The sequence below is a fragment of the Mastigoproctus giganteus genome, chromosome 13 (genome assembly GCF_048544385.1).
Source record: "Mastigoproctus giganteus isolate SK-2022 chromosome 13, ASM4854438v1, whole genome shotgun sequence".
NCBI lineage: Eukaryota > Metazoa > Arthropoda > Arachnida > Uropygi > Thelyphonidae > Mastigoproctus > Mastigoproctus giganteus.
The window spans coordinates 10388805-10410707 of NC_143587.1; the positions used below are offsets into that span (position 1 = coordinate 10388805).

Consider the following 21903-nt stretch of genomic DNA (forward strand, 5'->3'; position numbering starts at 1 on the left):
ATATAAAAAAAATCTGATAATAAAAACATACGAAATTAGAAATAACTTTAATTGCTTTTGATGAGCACTCTATATATAGCAGAAAAATCGCTTGACCTCGAATTCGCTTGGCACCCGGGGCCTGGATGCAGGGAATAACTTTGTTATCATATATTTGGATCTTAGAAAGGCTTTTGATACTGTTGCACATGGAGCAGTGTGGCATTGGAGGCAAATTGCTGCTATGGATAAAGGGATGATTGAGTAGGAGAAGCAATGGACACTGCTTTTTGTGGACTAATGTTATTAGTGGAGTCCCTCAGGTTTCAGTGTTGGGTCTATTCTTGTTTTCTGTATTTATAAATGATATTGATGATGGTATATCAAGCTTAATGTCCAAGTTTGCAGACGATAAGAAGGTTGGCAGGGTTGTTGACACTAATGACAGTATGCTGCTGCAACAGGATCTGGAAAAGTTGAGCAGATAGGCTGAGAGGTGGCAAATGAAGTTTAACATTGACAAATGTATAAAGTATATGGGAAGCAGTAACCCTAGAGTAACATATCAACTATGTGGTACTACACTGACAGTGGTAGAGAATGAAAAGGACCTGGGGGTAATTGTGCAGGCAGATATGAAATTTTCTGAGCAGTGCACACAGTCTGCAAGAGTAGCTCATGGTGTCTTGTCAATGATATATAGGAATTTTTGTAGCAGGGATAAGGAGGGGATTATCCCCTTGTATAAGGTGATGGTCAGGCCACACCTTGAGTACTGTATACAGTTCTGGAGGCTTCATTTTAAGAAGGATGTAGAGCTGTTGGAATGAGTACAGAGAAGGACAAGATTAGTGAATGAAACAAAGGGTTGCTCTTATGAAGAAAGGCCTAAGTTTTGCAGATTACAGTGTTTGGAGAGTAGGCAACTGCAAGGTGATTTGATTGAGGTGTATAAAGCCTTGAATGGTTTGAGCATGCTCAATGCTGATAGGATTCTTCCTCTTGCTCAGAATTATCACCTGAGAGGGCATAAATTCAAATTAAGGAAAGACAGTTGTAGGATAGATGTGCGGAAATTTGTCTTTAGCCAGCGAGTAGTTGATTGGTGGAACAGACTTCCATCTTTTGTTGTGGAAGTTGATAGTCTAAATAAATTTAAGGCTGAGCTGGACAGGTATTTGTAACGAATGGAGGGGAGGAATCGGAGAGTTTTTTTTTTTTTTTGTTGATGCTGAATAAGCTTGCTTCTTGCATCATATGCCTCTAATAATGCTAATTTCCTTTTCTTTTATTATTTATTAATTATTTATTTTATCTTCTATTTTACTTCTTTTTTTCTTTTTTGGCCGGTGCAGCATAAGCCTTAGGCTTCCTTGGACCATATGGCCATTACTAATACACAACATTTTAGTATCACAGTAAAAATAATTATTACAATCTTAATATATCTCTTTATCTCTTTAATAAATTAATCTAATTTAAAGAAAGAATTCAATGTTGTTTGCACAGTTTTTGTCCTATGTGCATTTTTAACTACAGCACAGACTTCATCAAATTCAACAGTTTTTTTTTTTTTTATCAAAGTTACTGCAGGCCAACACATTCTGTATTATGCTCAATGCATTTTGGTCATCTTTTTTAGATGGCGGTGTGTGTACGTCTTCACTTTTGGTAACAAAAACATTATCGTTTTGCTTGCTACTCAGCAACACTTCTGGTGTTGGCATTGCTTTGGTAGCAATTAGATCATCCAACTTCACAAACTCTTCAAATTTGCCAACAAAATCTATATGATCTCTCAAATGTCTCCATTCCTCAATGTCGCTATCAGATTCGTCTCCTGGACCATGTTTTTCGATGACATTCTCTTCAAAGCCACTGTTTCTGAAGCAGTTGATTATTATACTTGAGGCAATACTGTCCCAAGCAATAACAAGATTATGGATAGCATCCAAGACAGTCCAATTTGGTTGCAAATTGTTCCCTCCTATGTTGTGGATCAAGTACTTATCATGCAGGCTCTATATGCTCCCTTGAGGTTATAAATAATGCCTTGATCCAGTTGCTGCATAAAACTGGGTATTGGGAGGTAAAAACAACAGCCGTATATTTGTCAATTTAAGTGTCTCAGCAGAATGTGCTGTACAACAATTTAGAATTATCAAAATGTTTCTCTTTTTCTGACACCATTCTTCTGTCCAATTTTGATAACCAAGACTGAAAAATTCTGACCACGAGTCAAGCACTTCTTATTGGCCTCATAATCACAGGGAAATTGGTTAACTTCTTTAAAACATCTTGGCTTGGAAAATTTACCAATCAAAAGTGGGTATAGTTTTGTATTGCTATCTGAATTTTACCAAAACTGAACAGTGAGTCTTTGTTTACTTAATTTTCCACCATGACAAGGTTCTCCTCATATAACAAATGTTTTGTTGGGCAGCAAATTATAAAATAAACCTGTCTCATCAAGATTAAAAATATCCTTTGCCTCATATTTTTCAAGAATGGACTGTACAGAACAACAACAATTCTGTTGCCTTTTTTTTTTTGTTGACTAATACAGACTCAATGCAAACATTTTGCGAAACCGAGCTATTCCTGTCTTTAAATCTTTGGAGCCAACCACTGCTGCATTTGAAGTTGCTAATTCCATGTTGTTAAGTTAGATAATTTGCTTTTCTTGCAAAATCAGACCTGATCTTGGCAAATTAGATGCACACATTTGTTGGTACCACTCAAAGTTCTGTTTCAAGCTCCTCATGTTTTGTACCACAAATTCATTTCCTGTTTTTTATCGCTGCTCCAGTGTCACGCACTTCACGCTTTTTTTTTTTTTTGGTTTTTCAGTATTGTAGATGAAGCAAGTAAAGGAATGTTGTATTCCTTTGCAATGTCTGTTTTACTTTGATCCATCCTATCAGCCTCTTGTATAATTTTCAGTTTAATTTTCAGGCTTAATTCTGTCTGTTTATGTTTTGTCGCCAAAACACTGCTAGATGAAATTTAATATAAACAAACTTTAAATTAATTTAAAGACAAGTTCCAAAAAAGGCATCAGCTCAGATAAAATGGCACAAAAAATAGATTATTGTATATTGTAGAAAAAGACTATGAACTGGCATAACAACTGACCTTAATCCCGTGGAGAGGGAAGGAGTGTATGTAAACAACTTGAAAAACTGCTTTAATTCTTATGTTAAATTTAACAGCTCATCTTTCACAATGACATTTTCAGAGTGCACTTACATTTTAGCTACCATACTCTGGTTTTGTTTACACAAAAGTAAATTAAAACAAGTCAGTGTCATCCTTCAGGAAGCAAATGGCCAGAGGCAATAATCGGACAGCTGTGCCAAGATTTGTATTAAACATACAAAATAACAATATTTATTTCTCACAGGGTGAAAACGAATTTTGTAATACATGTTAACTGAATTTGGTAATAAACAAATATATTTACATAGAAAAGCCTATCCTTTTGCAGGGGAATGGTATATGCTTCATATAAACGAGCACTTTGTATAAACTGAGTTTGAATTAACGAGACTTTACTGTAGTTCTCATACAACATGTTAAATAACAGGAAAACTTCAAATAACTTGTTTTTAGATAACTGAATATCCCTATTTTAAAAAAATAATAATAATAATAAAAAATAAATATTTTAAACACTAATACTTTGTTTTTTATTATTATTTTTTTTTGTTTTCTTATTTATTGTCACTGCCATGATGTTTATGCTTGTGTGACTTTCACACAATCAAAGTTAAAAAAAATTACTAAAATAACTTTAAGATAGCCTTCACACTACTTACCAAATTTATCTGCTAATGAACAAAACCACATCTTAAATAGTGTTTGCATTAATATAATAACTGCATGTTATTCAAATATTCACAATATTAATATTATTTCTAATATAATTACCTATATCGTGTCCTTTAAGGGTTTAAGTACAAGAATTTTTGAAATAAGTTTAAATAAGTTATATTTCTTACGTAATTGAGGCTCCAAAAATTTAATGCATGACTATTCTCATTTATGTGTTATACATCATTACTCATGATTTTAGCAAGTCTTTTTCTAAAAATCTTACCTACTAGGAAAATATTCACAGATTTTGATCAGCATTTTCAAAATTTGATTTGCCAGCTCACTTTCATTTATTAATGCACTACCAGTTGCCATCAAGCACCATTTTAGTTGAGGAATACTAAAGAGAGAACGCCAACCATCCATACCTTGGGCCCAACATCTGGTTTTAGGATTAACAGTACCTTCATTCCATAATTCTTTCATCTGAAAAAATAACATGCACATGAAAGTTTAGAATGATATTTCTATTTAAAAACAAGTATTTCAACAAGAATGTATTATACACTTTGCAATGTTTAGATAAATAGTAAATGCAGTATGCTAACAAAAAAAAAACAAGCTAAATTAAATACATGATATAAAATTTTATATTTAATGCAAAAATAATCACATTCAATATGCAAATACTTACATAATACAGTAAAACATCAATTAAGAAAAAGCTAAAAAGTGGAATAAAAAATCTAGGCTTATTAATATATGTAATATTGCAAGTATTCAAAGGCAATAAGAAATTTTTCCACTCTACTGAACAGCTAACATAACATTTTACACTACAGGGTAAACTACTCACAAAAAATGAACAAGTATTTATAATAGCTGCAGAAAAATTTTGGCGTGCAATATAAAATAAACAGGGCCACTGTAATTATCTGAAAAGTACATTAAACACAAATAATTTCAAAAAAATAAAATAAACACACACACACATATGCAAAAGTATCATTTTGTGGGTGAATTCCTCATCTATAATTCTTTACAAATACCAACTCATTAATTATCTGTGTGAGCATGAACACACACTGTGTTTCAATTAAAAAGTACTGAAGTCATACTTAATTTTTAAGTTAAGGCTATTGGCAATCTGGACTTGTTTTTGTTATATTTGAGCTGAAATTTTTCAATTTACTGTCATAATCAGATTTAGATTTTACAATTTCTAAATTTCAATTTTCTCTAACCAACCATTTTTTTCTCAATTAAAGTTCTTCCCCATCCTTAGTTTAGCCTAAAAATGTCAATGGTGGTGCACTTCTTTTTCTTGGATTTCTCTGTTGTATCAACAGTTATCCTCAAACTAACTTTTTTTTTATAATTTAATTTTGTTTCTCCACTCTTTTCTGTTCTCCCAGTCTCCATTCTTCAATTTCCTCTTTTCCATAGCCACCCTCACTCCCTCCATCCATTTGCTTCTAGGTCTTCCTCTCCGTTTCATTGCTTTTTCAGGTAATCTCTCTTCCCCCATTCTCATAACATGTCCATACCATTCTAATTTTTTTTCCCCATTTTATTGATGTTTATTTGAGTTTCCATTGCTTTTCTTATGTCTTCATTCCTAACTTTTTCTAGTTTGGATCTTTGGGCTGATCTTCTCCAAAAATCTATCTCGACAGCTAGCAATTTCTTCCCTTTGCCTTTCCTTTAGAATCCAAATATCAGATCCATATGAAAAATCCTCTGAAAACTTGCATAAAATAGTCAGCACATTATATAATAATTGTTTGGTTTTTGGGAGAATGTTATTGCTCAACATTCCCAAGACTTTTCTTCCCTCATTAATTCTCCTTGTAATCTAATTTTCAGATGAACTATCCATCTGCACAATACCTCCTAGATATTTAAACTGCTTCACATTCTTTATCTCTGCTCCATTCACACTCAAAATATCCCCTGTTAAATTCATGTATTCCATCTTATTAAAATTTGTCAAACCCCATTCTCTACATTGTTTCAATAGCTTTCTGCACATATAGTCAGCATCCTCCACATCCTGCACAATCAGTACCTGGTCATCTGCAAACAAAAGGTTTGAAAAGTAGATGTTTTGAGCCACACATAATCCCATTGGTCTGCATCTTTGCACCTTTGGGACCAAGCCTCCAGAATCACTTCAAGGTACAACTTGAATAACATAGGGGATAAACTGCACCCCTGTAGCAAGCCTTTTGATGTTTTGAATTTCCTTGATATTTCTGACCCAATTTTAATGCAGCAAGTGTTATTTTTGTATATTTTTCTAATTATGACAATCAGTGGTTGTCATATTGATATTTTTTCCATGGCATTCCACAGCATCTTTCTTGGGATTGTTATAAGCTTTTTCCAAGTCAATAAACACTAATTGTATATCCTGTTCAGTTTGTTTTGTTTGTTTTGGTAGTTGTTGGCGCATCGGCTTCTGTGGCCATAATGCACCTCCCAAGGTTTTTGCAGTACTTTGATGCAAGCCCGAGGCGGGATTCGAACCCGCAACCTTTGGGTTGCCAGGGAGGCACTTTACCCACCCGGCTAGCCCGGTCGGCGCCTGTTCAGTAGTTTGGCATTTTCCCAGAATCTGCTTGACCGTGAATAAATAGTCAAAACAGGACCATCCAGCTCTAAATCCACTGCTCCTCTGAAATCCTTATTTCTTTCTCTAGTTTAGTTTTCAGTATCCCACTAAAAAGCTTTGCAATTGAGTTAAAAACACAGATTCCTCTGTAGTTTGAGAAATTTCTTCTATCCACTTTCTTAAACACAGAAGTGATATATCTCAGTGTCATCTCTGATGGTATTTCTTCTCCTTTACATATTTTGTTAAATATGTCTCGTAAGCATTGAGATGATTTTTCCTCGGTATTTTAGCAACTCCATATTCATTCCTCCAGGTCCAGGTGCCTTTCCATTTTTTCCCTTTTTTTACTTCTATTTCCACTTCCTCAAAACTAATCCTTACTTCTCCTGTCCAGGAAGTTTCAACTTTATTATCTCTAAATTCCTCTCTGTTTTCACTCAGTAGTTCTCAATAATATCTATACCATTCTTCTAATTTTATTACACCCAGAGCCTATATTAGCCTTTTATTTATGTGATTTTCACAAGCTCTTCAGCACCTTCAATGCTGCAGCAGATCCTTCACATCCTATCTTGCTGTTTACTTCTGCACAGGTTCTGTCCCATGCCTCATTTTTTGCTTCGTCAATTTTAGTCCTTTTTTCCCTATAGATGCTCTTATGTTCGTCACTATTAGAGCTAAGCCATCTGAGGTATACATCCTTTTTTTCCCTTTATCAATTCTTTTAACTCTGAATTCATCCAAGTGCTTGGTTCTTTTTATTCATGCTGTCCAATACTTCTCCTGCGATTGTCATTACTGTTGTTTTTAAGTGCTCATAAATGTCATTTGTATTCTTTCTGTAGCCGTCATCTGATTCTTGGTTTAGTCTTCTGTAGAAATCCACAATACTCTCCCCTTTTAGGGATTCGACATTAAACCTATTATCATCAATATGTTCATTTTTGGATTCTTAATTATTTCTTTTCTTTCATTTTTGTTAGATCCATGGAAATGTCAATGCAGCCTTCACCAGAATGTGATCAGACCCTTCATCAACACCACTCCACAGATGAATGTACACTCCGATCGTTTCATCACCCTTTCCTTTCTTCTTTGTTTCCAGTATCTGATATTCAAAATCTGTTTTCCTTTTCCAGTTCATCTCCAAATTTTCTGTCCAGTTTTTTCTTTGTTAGGTCTTTTAGCAATGTGAGTTTTTATAATGAATGGGGAGCTAGCCCATCACATCAACCCCCAACCTCGAGGGCCAAGGTACCTCTCTTAGTCAGGCTCCTCACTATTGATTTGCCCAGCTTGGGTGGCCCTACCAGTAGCAAGTTAACCCCAATTGGTGGTGATGGTGCACTCATAAAATGAAAATGTAAACTCTCATAAAATGAAAATGTAAACTGATAATGGGAGGGCATAACAGTTGAAGCATGGAGTTATGACAACCTAAATGCATGTACTGAAGAGTACCCATGTACAACTATCCCTCTCCCTTAAATAAAAGCAGTCTGCAATTATTTCAGATATACAGAGCTGACATTTTCAGAGGTGAGTTTTTCTCCTCCAGTGGGGGAGGGGAACCCAACTGATTTAAGAAAAATTACATTTAGAAATCATAAAATCTAAACAGTAATACTTAGTTGAATTTTAATATTTAATTCAAAAATTTCAGCCCAAATAATGTCCAATTCACAAGTTATTGTAGGAATGTCAATTGATAATCAATTAATATATTTTTGACAAAAAAGTCCAAACGACAAATAACCTAAACCTAAAACGAAGATAAACTCAATGCCTTCTAATTGAAAGTTAAACTGTGTTTAATTAATTTAAATATGTTTCCTTTAAATTGTGTGTGTACGTTTATTTATATTTTAAATTTAAAATGTAACCACGCAAGTACAGGAGTAGAAAAATTAATTCTTAAAAACAATGTGAAAATTCTATAAAGGCTTTACATGGAAAAGCCTTTAGAGAATTTTCATTATCTTTAATCCAGATAACTGATTCAAGCACCATTTCAGTTGAGGAATACTGAAGAGAAAGGCTGCCAACCATCTACACCTTGGGCACAACATCTAGTTTTTCATACCTTAATGTTTGCAACTATGTTATGTGGAGTCCTCCTAATAAAGGTACATAATATACCATATTTCAAGAGCCTAAATAGGGTAAAGAAACTTTACAGAATGCTTCCAGCTGTAAAATTTCCTAATCTCCATTTCATATTGGGCTGGATGAAATAAGAAACAAATCTTACATGAAAGAAATGAAACCAAAATATGTCCAATTCACAAGATATTGCAGGAACGTAAATATATTAATCAATCAATATGATATTTAAAAAAAAATCTGATATTAACATAAAATAATTATGCTAACAGATTATTTCCAATAATTTCTAATGTAAAATGGTTTGGAAGAAACAGAAATATCCAAGCGTATGTATACAAAATTTCTAGTTTCTGAAATATACAAACTAGTTGTTGGTGACTTTGTCAGGGAAACATATTGTGCAAAAAAGGATAGGGGGAACAGGACCATGGTATGTCCACCAGAGGCAAAAGTTGACGACATAGAAGCGGAGATATCATGTTTTAAGGTCACAAAAGGTGATATTGTTGTGCATATTGGCACTAGTAATATTAAGAGTAGGAGATCTGGGGAATTGTTTAACAAGTACAGGTCAAAGTTAAAAAACGTTGTAAGTTAGGGTTGAATTTGATAAAGTGTCTGCAATTCTCTTGAAAAGTCTCTCGAGGACGAGATTATCCTGTGCGGACATACATTTTTGACGCTCCTGGAACAGAGAAGTTTTTTCTGATTTATATTTATTTTCTGTTTTATTAGCTTAAATTGGCATATTAACTTATTTTCTAGAGTAGTTTTATATTCTTATTTACGATACTTCGATTAAAGTAACTTAGATAGAGATTTTGTAGGTATTAGTATCGGAAAGGGTATCAAATCCATGTGTTTACCGTTCGTAATTGCCGCCATTGTAGCGCGATACAAAATATCTCGAATAGATAGCATAAGCTTAATATAGTATAGTACATAATATTGTCAATTAATCAGATAATTAATCTTGCTGAACTATATTGTTAATTAAATTGTACTTTTAATTATACATATAACGACTTGGGTTACGTAACATAAATAATTAGTAAAAATAAATAATTAACACTTAACTTGATACGGAAGATATATAAAGGGATTTCGTGGATAACACTCGATACTGAAACATAAATATAACGTTATAACTGTGTTGAGATATAAGTTTAGGGTTTTAATTTTGTACTGAAATTGAAATTTTATTGAAATTAAATCGAAATCATGACTCTGACCAGAGCAGCAAAGCAAAAGGCTCAAGTTAATGGGAGTGCTGTGGCTCAGGGGAGAACTGAGGGGGGCAGTTGCCTCTGAATCACAGCAAATTAAAATACACTACTTGCTTGATGTTTGTGGAGCAGTAAGGTACGGGACATGATACTGCCATGGGGGATGTCTTTGTGTGTGCGCGCGATGCAAGGAGTGTAAGGAAATCAGGCGACAACTCAGCATTGTTATGGGCCTATATGAGAGCTTGAAGGACAGAGTGGATGCCCTTGAAGGATTAAAAGTGAGGGCCCATCAAGCTCTCAGCTGCACACACCAATGCCAGAGCTTGCACTTGGTCATCGCGCAACACAGCGGCAGCCCCCAAGGCAGAATGCACTGGTCCCAAAGGAACTAGTAGTTGTTGGTGACTCTATTGTCAGGGAAACGGGAAACATGCTTTGTAAAAAGGATAGGTGGAACAGGACCAGGGTATGTCTGCCAGGGGCAAAGGTTGATGATGTTGTAGAGCGGATATCATCCTTTAAGGGCACAAAAAGATGATATAGTTGTACACGTTGGCACTAATGATATTAAGAGTAGGAGACTGGCGGAATTACTTAACAAGTACAGGTCACTGTTGAAAAAAAGCCGTGAATTAGGGTTGAATTTGAAAGCATCTGCAATTCTGCCCAGACACGAGAGGAGGGAAGATATGATAAGAGCCCTGTCGATCAATTCGGCCCTGGAAGGATTGTGAAAAACTCAAGGGGTAGAATTTTTTTCAGCCCGGTCTGTACTTGTTAACAGGAGAGACTGCTTCTACAGAGACTGCTTCTGCTATACACTTAAATAGAAAGGGTGCAAGAATGTTTGCTGATGCTATCGAGGCAGTGTTAGGTGGGTCGGAAAACTGCTAGATTGGGAGGATACAAGGACTAATAGATTAAAAGTAGCCACTGGCAGAGGTGAAAGTGATTCTTGCACTGCTTCTATTAGAATGAGCCGCATACCTCAAATTCATCATAAATTTGATGAATTTGAGGTATTGCTCAAAACATCAAAGGCAGATATTGTGGCGATTTCAGAGACGTGGTGTCACACAGATATAAGGAATGCAGAACTGGAATTTGGGGAGTACAATGTCTACAGAAAGGATAGACAGGTTAGGAAGGGAGGAGGGGTTATGCTATTAGTTAAGAAATACATAAAATCGAAGCCAGTCGACATTGCTGGACAGTGCAGTGTCGAGTCAGTTTGGTGTGACATAAGCATTGGGAGATCAAAATTGAGTAGGAGTGTGCTATAGGCCTAATGACTCTGATGAGTAAAATAAGAAACTGTACGGGGAAATAGAGTGGTCCAGTAAATCCGAGAGTCTTATAATGGGGGATTTTAATTTCCCAGATATTGACTGGAATTTGGGGGCTGGTCACTCACACACTAGCAAGGATTTTGTGGATTTATTGGATGATTGTTTTCTACATCAGTATGTTCGGGAGGCAACTAGAGGGAGTAATACTCTTGATATGATTATCAGTAGTGATTCTTCATGCATTAAGAATCTGCAGGTAAATGAACCACTAGATGGCAGTGATCACAGTGTGCTGAAGTGGGATTAACTCAAAGAGGTAACTACCATTAGGGGTAAAGGGAAGGGTTATTGCTTTCGTAAAGGCGACTACGATGTACTGAGACAGTATTTAAATTCTATACAGTGGGACCAACTGATGATGTTACCAACAGCAAATTCAAAATGGGAAGCATTCAAAGAACTTATCTTGGAAGCTACTAGGCTTTACATACCAACTAAGAAATATTGTTCAAGGTTCAGGCCAAAATGGATGTCAGATGAACTAATGAGACATATGGCAGAGAAGAAAAATGCATGGGATACATACAAATTAACACATGACACAGAAGCCTATGATAGATACAAGTTGATCTGTAACCAAGTTACAAAGGAGGTTAGGCAGGCGAAGGCAGATTACGAGAAATCTTTGGCAAGGGATGCAAAGAAAAACAGCAAAGAGTTCTTTACTTATGTAAACTCTAGAAGGAAGGGGATGAATCAGATTGGTCCGCTTGATATCGATGGGTCAACTGTTGATGATCCTGCTCAGGTAGTTACCAAAAACTGAATGAATATTTTGCATCGACATTCACACATGACGAGTTATTCAGCGAGGGGAATGCCAGAGGTGTATTCAACTTTGGCAGTAAGCTAGAGAATCTTGTAATAACTGGGAGTAAAGTGGAGGAGAAATTGTTGAAGATAAATACAAGAAAGGCACCTGGGGTGGATGGGATCTATCCAGTTATATTAGAGGAGGCAGCAAAGGAAGTAAGCAAACCCTTAGCCATAATTATGAGAGCTTCCTTGTGATTCAGGGGAAGTACCCATGGACTGGAGATGTGCAAATGTGACACCAATTCACAAAGGAGGATCAAAGGGCGACACAAGTAATTATAGACCTGTTAGTTTAACTTCTGTTCCTGGAAAATTAATGGAGGCACTGGTTAAAGAAGCACTGCAGGATCATCTAGACAAGACTTCAGTTATAGGTCAGACACAGCATGGTTTTGTTAAGGGGAAGTCTTGCCTGACCAATTTGATTGGATACTATGATGCAGTCACAAAAGAACTGCATGCAGGGAATAACTTTGATATTATATACCTGGATCTTAGAAATGCTTTTGATACTGTTGCACATGGAAGACTACTGCAGAAATTGGAGCAGTGTGGCATTGGAGGCAAATTGCTGCTAAGAATAAAGGGGTGATTCAGGGGGAGAAGACAGAGAGTGGTAATCAATGGACATTGCTCATCGTGGACTAATGTTATTAGTGGTGTCCCTCAAAGTTCAGTATTGGGTCCATTATTGTTTTCTGTATTTTTAAATGATATTGATGATGGTATATCAAGCTTAATGTCCAAGTTTTCAGACGGTACGAAGGTTTGCAGGGTTGTCAAGGACACTACTGACACTATGTTACTGCAACAGGATCTGGAAAGGTTGAGCAGATGGGTTGAGAGGTGGCAAATGAAGTTTAACATTGACAAATGTAAAGTACTACATATGGGAAACAGCAACCCCAGAGCAACGTATCAACTCTGTGGTACTACACTGACAGTGGTAGAGAATGAAAGGGACCTAGGGTGGTTGTGCAGGCAGATATGAAGTTTTCTGAGCAGTGCAGACGGACTGCAAGAGTAGCTCATGGTGTATTGTCGGTGATATATAGGAATTTTTCTAGCAGGAATAAGGAGGTGATTATTCCCTTGTATATGGCAATAGTCAGACCGTACCTAGAGTACTGTATACCTAGAGGTCTGGAGGCCTCATTTCAAGAAGGATGTAGAGATGCTGGAATGAGTACAGAGAGGGGCAACAAGATTAGTGAATGGAACAAAGGGATGCTCTTACGAAGAAAGGCTTAAGTTTTGCAAATTACAGTGTCTGGAGACTAGGCACCGGCGAGGTGATCTGATAGAGGTGTATAAAGCCTTGAATGGTTTAAGCATGCTCAATGCTGATGGGATTCTTCCTCTAGCTCAGAAAAATCACCTGAGAGGGCATAAATTCAAATTGAGGAAAGACAGATGTAGGATAGACGTGAGGAAATTTGCCTTTAGCCAGCGGGTGGTTGGTTGGTGGAACAGACTTCCATCCCTTGTGGTGGAGGTTGATAGCCTAAAAAAGTTTAAGGCTCAGCTGGAAAGGTATTTGGAACGAACAGAGGGGTGAAGTGGAAGTGGGTTTTTTTTTTTTTTTTTGGCTGATGCTGCATAAGCTTGCTTTCTTGCATCAAATGCCTTTACTAATGCCATTGCTTCCGTAAAGGTGAGTACAGTGGTCTCAAAGTTTTTAAATTCTGTACAGTGGGATCAACTGACGATGTTACCAACAGTAAATTCTAAGTGGGAAGCATTCAAAGAATTAATCGTGGATGCTACTAAATAATGATTTATGCACCAACATCGAGCCATGATGATGAAGAGGTTGAAGAAATGTACACCGAAATTGAGTCTTCTAGATGAGCAGAAAACCCACTACACTATTATTATGGAGGACTTCAATGCTAAGGTTGGAAAAAGGCAAAACAGCGCAGAAAGAGGAACTATAGGAAATTTTGGAATTGGTGAAAGAAATAAGAGGCGAAAGACTTGTGGAATTTGCAGAATCTCAAGGACTGTTAGTAATGAACACTTTTTTCAAGAAAAGGGTGAACAGAAAGTGGACATGGAAGAGTCCAAATGGATTAACAACTAATGAAATCGACTTCATCCTCACTAACAGAAGATATATTGTGAATGATGTTACCGTCCTGAATAAGGTAAATGTTGGAAGTGATCGCAGAATGGTAAGATGTACACTTAATATAGATGTAGGAAAGGAAAGGAAAAAACTGACTTGAGTAAATAATACAAAGGTCTTTGAGATAACAGAAGAGTAGAAAAAGCAGTATGTACTGGAACTTAAGAACAAGTTTGAGCTTCTCAGACTGCTCAGGACCAAGATATCGACGAGGAATATTACAATTTTCTGAAAGTGATAAAGCCCAAGAAACCTATAGGGAAAAAGAAATCCAAAGAAGAAAAAATGAAACACTTGTCATGATGAACCGAAGACGACAAATGAAGAGTAAAAAAAACACTGACAGGGAGAAAATTGAGTATACTGAGTTATGCAAAGCCATTAGAAAGAGACTCAGAGAGGACATAAGAAGATTTAACACAAAAGTAGAACAAGCATTAAGGGAAAACAAACGATTTAAATCAGCAGCCATGAGCAGTTGACACTGAAACTGAAGAATAGCGATGGTATACTTATAAACAGCAATGAAGGCATGATTCAAATAGCAGAAGACTATTATAGAGAATTATACAAGGAGTGAGGGAATGATGCTAGCAGTGGGGAAGATGGATTGCAAAGTAGCAATACATACGACATACCCGATATTCTTCCTGATCAGGTAGAACATGCATTGAAGAAAATGAAGAACCAGAAAGCCCCAGGGGAAGATGAAGTTACTGTAGAGTTGTTAAAATTGGGAGGAAGAGACATAACACAAAAACTGGCAAGGCTCTTCACAAAGAGCATCGAAAAGGTGTGACGCCTAAGCAGTGGAATAATGCAATCATAGCTTTGCTGCATAACAAAGGAGATAAATCAGAAATTGGAAATTATAGACCAATTAGCTTGTTATCCCACATCTACAAGTTGTTCACAAGGGTCATAACTAACAGATTAGAAAGAATAAGTGATGAGAATCAACCGAAAGAGCAAGCTGGTTTTAGGACAGGATTCTTCAACTATGGATCACCTTCACGTAATATCACAGTTAATGGAGAAAGCAAATGAATATAAAACACCATTATGCCTGGCATTTGTGGATTATGAAAAAGCATTTGACTCCATACTGCATAAGGCAATGTTTCGGGCACTAGAAAAACAAGGCATAGATACCCCATATATTATGATTTTGAAGAAAATATATGAGAGTGCTACCTCCTTTATTAGACTAGACAAAGGCAGTAGCAAATTTAAAATTGAAAAAGGAGTTCAACAAGGAGATACAATATCTCCAATGTCGATTGCTCCTGCCCTTGAGGAAGCTTTCAGAAAATTAGACTGGTCGCAGAAAGGAGTCAATGTGAACGGAGAGTACCTAAACCATTTACGATTTGCAGATTACATTGTGATCATAAGCCACGATCCCAAAGAATTAGAGGAAAATCTTAATCAGTTATGCACAGTTAGTAAGGATTTAGGACTAAATCCTTACTAACTGTGCATAAAGATGAATATGGCTAAAATAAAAGTAATGATGAACAAGTATGCCACAGAAAGGGAAATAATGATTGAAGGAGCAGTAATTGAAAAGGTGGAGTCATATACAGTAAACCCCCGCTATTCGCGGTTTTGCGTATTCGCGATCACTGATTTAATATAAAATGAAATCTAAAAAAAGTTTAAAGCGCCGTGAATATTTACGCCATAAAAAACATGGGAGTGCCTAAAATTATCTTTCCCGGTCAAAACAGCGCTCGGTGGATGAGGGAGAGGGGTGTCAAAATCGCGAGCGTGGATGTTTCTCGCTAATCCTTGTTTAGTATGTGTTATGCACTTGTCATGGAAGGTTTCGTCGTTTGCTTTTAATTTATATGCTTATAAATTGAATAAATTTATCAATTTATATGCTTACAAAAGTGATAAATCTACCATTTTGCAGTGTAAAACAGACTTTTTCGAGTGTGTTAACGGAAGAAAGTGACTTTATTGTGGAGAAGTTCTTTCTAACCTGTACAAAAATATGGCTACGAATAACGAGGGAAATGTGAAAATATCAAAGAAGGTGATGACATTAGCGAATAAAATTGAGTTATTAGACAAAATTTCTAATGGTGAAAGTGTCTCCTCAGTGGCAAAACATTATAAAATCAATGAGTCAACGGTACGATCAATCAAGAAATCTGCCGTAGTGTCCGTGAAAACGCGCTAATTGCTTAAGAAACTCGTGACGTTAAATTAGAAAAAATGGAAAAAGCTTTAAATCTGTGGATAGAAGATCGAACTCAAAATAAAATTCCATTAAATTCACTCATCATTCGTGAAAAGGCAAAACTTCTTTAATCAACACTTTAGCGAAACTGGTAATAGCACTGGCGGGATAAGTTTTTTAGCTAGCAAAGGCACTGGTTTGAAAGATTTGTTTGAAATTTCTAATAAATATTACATTTAACATTGAATTGTTTCTTATTTTCATTTTGATGCTATATGCTTGCATTTCTAATGGTCATATTATGAAGGTACAAATAATACATACACGGACAAAATTTTAGACTAGTTTTTCTTATATATTTCATATTTTGGAACGGAACCCCTTTATTACTATGGGAGCCATAACTCAGTATTCGCGACATTTCTCAGGAATGTAACCCCCGGGAATAGCGAGGGTTTACTGTACTTATATGGGACAAGTTATTAGCTGTAATAATGATAAATGGCTGAAAGTCAAGAGAAGACAAAATTTTGGATGGATAGCATTCAGGAAATATAGTCACATACTGAAGAGCAATATCCCAGTTTCTCTGAAACGTAAAATAATGAATCAATGTATACTCCCCACCATGACTTATGGAAGTGAAACTTGGGCACTCACCAAAAGAATGGAAGAGAAGCTAAGAACTACACAGCGAAGAATGGAACGAATTATATTGGGAATCAGACTGTTAGATAAGAAGAGAAACACATGGATTAGGCAGAAAACTCAAGTAAAGGACATTCTTATCAAAACAAAAGAACTAAAATGGTCTTGGGTAGGACACATAGCTTGAAGACATGATGACAGATGGACTAAGAAAATAACAAAATGGTACCCAAGAGGAGCTAGAAGAAGCCCTGGAAGACAAAGGCAGAGATGGATATATGAAATTCATGAGTTTTTGGGTAGTAAATGGATGGCTAGTGCTCAAAACAGAAGGAACTGGAAAGTTGCTGGAGAGGCCTTCATCCAGCAGTGGATTGAAAATGGCTGATGATGATGATGCTACTAAAAGTTTCATACCTATTAAGAAATATTGTTCAAGGTTTAGGCCTACACGGTTATCTAATAAACTAATGAGACTCGTAACAGAGAAGAAAAACGCATGGGATGCATATAAATTATCAAGTGACTCAGAAGCCTATGGCAGATATAAGCTAGTCTGTAATCAGGTCACAAAGGAGGTTCGGCAGGCGAAGGCAGATTACGAGAAATCCCTGGCAAAAGATGCTAAGAAAAACAGCAAGGATTTCTTTACTTATATAAACTCTAAAAGGAAGGGGCTGAATCTGATTGGTACACTTGACATTATTGGTTCAACTGTTGATGATCCTGCTCAAATAGCAAACAAACTGAATGAGTATTTTGCATCTACATTCACACATGAGGAATTATTAAGGTTTGAAAATGGCAGAAAGTTATCAAATTGTAGCAGGATACTTAATGATTTTGTAATAACTGAGAGCAAAGTGGAGGAGAAATTATTGAAGTTAAACATAAGAAGAGCACGTGGGGTGGATGGGATCTGTCCAGTTACATTAAAGGAGGCGGCAAAGCAACTATTTTTTTTTTTTTTTTTTGATTTAGTAGTTGTTGGCGCATCGGCTTCTGTGGCCATATTGCACGTCCCAAGGTTTTTGCAGTACTTTGATCCAAGCCCGAGGAGGGAATCGAACCCGCGCCCTTTGGGTTGCCGGGCAGGTACTTTACCCACTTGGCTAGCCCGGTCGGCTGCAAAGCAACTAAGCAAACCCTTAGGCATAATTATGAGAGCATGCTTGGACTCAGGGGAGGTTCCCACGGACTGGAGATGTGCAAATGTATCCCCAGTTCACAAAGGTGGATAAAGGGTGACAAGTAATTACAGACCAGTTAGTTTCACTTCTGTTCCGGGTAAAATAATGGAGTCACTGGTTAAAGATGCATTGCAGGATCATCTAGACAAGACTGCAGCAATAATTCAGACACAGCATAGGTTTGTTAAGGGAAAGTCTTGTCTGACAAATTTGATAGGATATTATGATGTGGTTACAAAGGAACTGGATGCAAAAAATAATTTTGATATAATATATTTGGATTTCAGGAAAGCTTTTGACACTGTTGCACATGGAAGACTATTGTACAAATTGGAGTAGAATGGTATTAAGGGTAAGTTGCTACAATGGATAAAAGGATGATTGAGTGGGAGAAAACAGAGGGTGGCAATTAATTGGTGCTCCTCTTCGTGGACTAATGTTATTAGTGGAGTCCCACAGGGTTCGGTGTTGGGGCCTCTGTTGTTTTTTATATTTATCAATGATATTGATGAAGGTATATCAGGCTTAGTGTCAAAGTTTGCAGATGATACAAAGGTTGGCAGGGTTGTTAATGACAGTAATGGCAGTGTGCTACTGCAACAGGATCTAGATAATTTGGGCAGATGGGCTAAGAAGTGGCAACTAAAGTTTAACCTTGACAAATACAAAGTACTGCATATGGGAAGAAGTAACCCCAGAGAAACGTACCAACTGTGTGGTACTACACTTAAGGTGGTAGAAAATGAAAAAGACATGGGAGTAATTGTGCAGTCAGATATGAAGGTTTCTGAACAATGCAAACAGCCTGCCAGGGCAGGTCATGGGGTTTTGTCAATGATATATAGGAATTTTGCTAGTAAGGAAAAGGAGGTGATTATCCCTTTGTAGAAGGCAATGGTCAGGCCACGCCTTGAGTACGCATACAGGTCTGGAGGCCTCATTTTAGGAAGGATGTAGATTTACTTGAGCGTGTACAGAGAAGGGCAACAAGATTGGTGAGGGGAATGAAGGGATCCTTTTACCAAGAGAGGCTTAAGTTCTGCAAATTGCAGTGGCTGGAGACTAGGCACCTGCGCAGTGATCTGATTGAGGTGTATAAGGCCTTGAATGGGTTGAGCACGCTGAATTCTGATGGGATCCTTCCACTTGTTCAGATTACGAACCTAAGGGGGCATAAATTGAAATTGAGGAAAGACAATGTAGATTAGATGTGCGGAAATTTGCCTTTAGCCACCGGGTGGTTAATTGCTGGAACAAACTTCCATCTGTCGTTGTGGAAGTTGATAGGTTGAATAAATTTAAGGAGGAACTGGACATGCATTTGGAGAGAATGGCGTGATTTTTTTTTTTTTTTTTTTTTGGCTGATGCTGCATAAGCTCATACACTTGCTTTCTTGCATCACATGCCACTACTACTACTACAAACTAACAGATTAACAATGGCCACAGGCAGATGCGAAAATGATTCTTGCAATGCTTCTATTACAATGACCAGCCTGGAAAGCAAGGTGCTAAGGATTTCTAGAAATGCTAAAAAAGGATTTCTAGAAATCATTTCTAGAAATGTACACCAATGATAGGAGTATAGTAAATAAATTTGATGAATTTCAAGTGCTGGTCAAGCCATCAAAGGCAAATACTGTTGGGATATCAGAGATGTAGTGCCACATGGATATAAGAATGCAGAATTTGAATTTGGGGAGTACAATGTGTACAGAAAGGACAGACTTGATAGAAAAGGAGGAGGGGTTATGCTGCTAGTTAGGAAACACAAAATCTAATGTAATCCATCCAGCTGACTTGGGTGGTCAGAGCAACGTTCAGTCAGTTTGGTGTGACATAAGCAATGGGAGAGCAAAATTGAGTAGGAGTATGTTATAGGCCTAATTATTCTGATGAGCACAACAAATAATTGTACAGAGAAAGAGTGAGCCAGTAATTCAGAATGTCTTATAATGGGAAATTTTAGCTTCCAAGATATTGACTGGAAGTTGTGGATTTTGTCAATACCTAACAAGACTTTTGGGGATTTATTGTATGTTGTTGTTATTTGCCTTTTAGGAGCATTAGCAACTCAGGCCATATTGCTCTCGGGATATGCGGTGGTCATTCCCTGACCTTTCCGCATCCTCCATATTTGGTGGTGATGGGCTCGAACCCTGGTCTAATCAAGAAGCGTGTGCTATGCACTGTTGCTCCTTCCCACCTGGCTACGGAGGCACGGATTTATTGGATGATTATTTTCTACAGCAACATTAGAGAGGCAACCAGAGAGAGAGAGTAATACTCTTGATCTGGTCATCAGCAGTGAGTATTTGTGCATTAAGAATTTGCAGATAAATGAATCAATAGGTGGTAGTGACCAGTGTACCGATGTTGGATTTACTTAAAGATGTAACTACCATCAGAGGTAAAGGAAAGGGTTTTTGCTTGCGTAAAGATGACTACAGTGGTCTCAGACAGTTTTTAAATTGTATACATGGACCAACTGATGATATTACCAACAGCAAATTCTAAATGGGAAACAATCAAGAAAGTAATCTTGGTAGCTACTAGGCTGTTCATACCAACTAAAAAATGATGTTCAAGATTTAGGCTAAATGGATTTGGGATGAACTAATAAGACTTGCAGAGAAGAAAAATGCATGGGATACATATAATTTATCAGATGACACAGAAACCTATGGTAGATATAAACTAGTCTGTATTCAAGTCACAAAGAAGGTTAGGCAAGGGAAGGCAGATTACAAGAAATCTTCAGCAAATGATGCAAAGAAAAACAGCAAAGTCTTCTTTACTTAAGTAAACTTTAGAAGGAAGAGGAGAATCAGATTGGTCCACTGGATATCAATGGTTTACTGTTGATGATCCTGCTCAGGTAGCTGACAAACTGAATGAAAATATTACACCTACATTCACACATTCTCTAGGGAATGTAGAGGCCAGAAGCTTATCAAACTCTAACGGAGAAAGAGAGAGATAAATGATTTTGCAATAACAGAGAAGAAAATGGAGGAGAAATTGTTGAAGTTAAACATAAGAAAGGCAACTGGGGTGGATGGGATCTATCCAGTTATATTGAAGGAGAAAGCAAAAGAAGTAAGCAAACCCTTAGCCATAATAATGACAACAATCAGGGGAGGTCCCCACTGACTGAAGTGGAAATGTATTCCCAATTCACAAAGGGGGGATCAAAGGGTGACAGAAGTAATTACAGGCCTGTTACTTTAACGTCTCTTCTAGGGTAAATAATGTAGACACTGGTTAAAGAAGCAATGCAGTATCATCTAAACAAGACTTTTTTTTTTTTTTTTTATGTGAACTCCAAACACGAGAGGTATTAGAACCTATTGTACTTAGTACCATGCTTGGGTTGGAGGTTGAGAAGACGAAAGAAGATATTTGTTGACATTGGACTTGAACTTCTGTAGATTGTAATTTTCAGGAAATACGTATGAAGGAAGGTTGTTCCAGAAAACGGCAGTTGAATGAATAAATGATTTGTTATTGTTATTTGGTTTTTTTAGGAGCATTAGCAACTAAGGCCATATTGCTCCGGGAATATGTGGTGGTCATTCCATGACCTTTCCGCATCCTCCGTATTTGGTGGTGACGGGCTCGAACCCCGGTCTAATCAAGAAGCGTGTGCTACGCACTGCTGCTCCTTCCCACCTGGCTACGGAGGCGCAAATGAACAAATGAAGAAGATGAAAAGTTGGTTCTGTGGGTTTGAAGTTGGACAGTAAATGGATGTTGGCTGGTGGCGGCACGTGTTCGGACTGTTTTGAAAGAGAGAGAGCTAGAATTATAGAAACCAATTCAGAAGAACAGTGCCCA

At 37.0% G+C, this 21903-nt stretch overlaps 1 protein-coding gene across 1 annotated transcript in view; it reads right to left on the minus strand.

Annotated features, from left to right (window-relative positions):
* Rme-8 (receptor mediated endocytosis 8) overlaps positions 1 to 21903 on the minus strand; it is a 699549-nt gene that overhangs the window by 382518 nt on the left and 295128 nt on the right. Inside the window, exon 27 of the mRNA XM_090387774.1 lies at positions 4079 to 4281. Coding sequence (XP_090243900.1) covers positions 4079 to 4281 — 203 coding nt within the window. The remainder of the gene's footprint in view (positions 1 to 4078; positions 4282 to 21903) is intronic.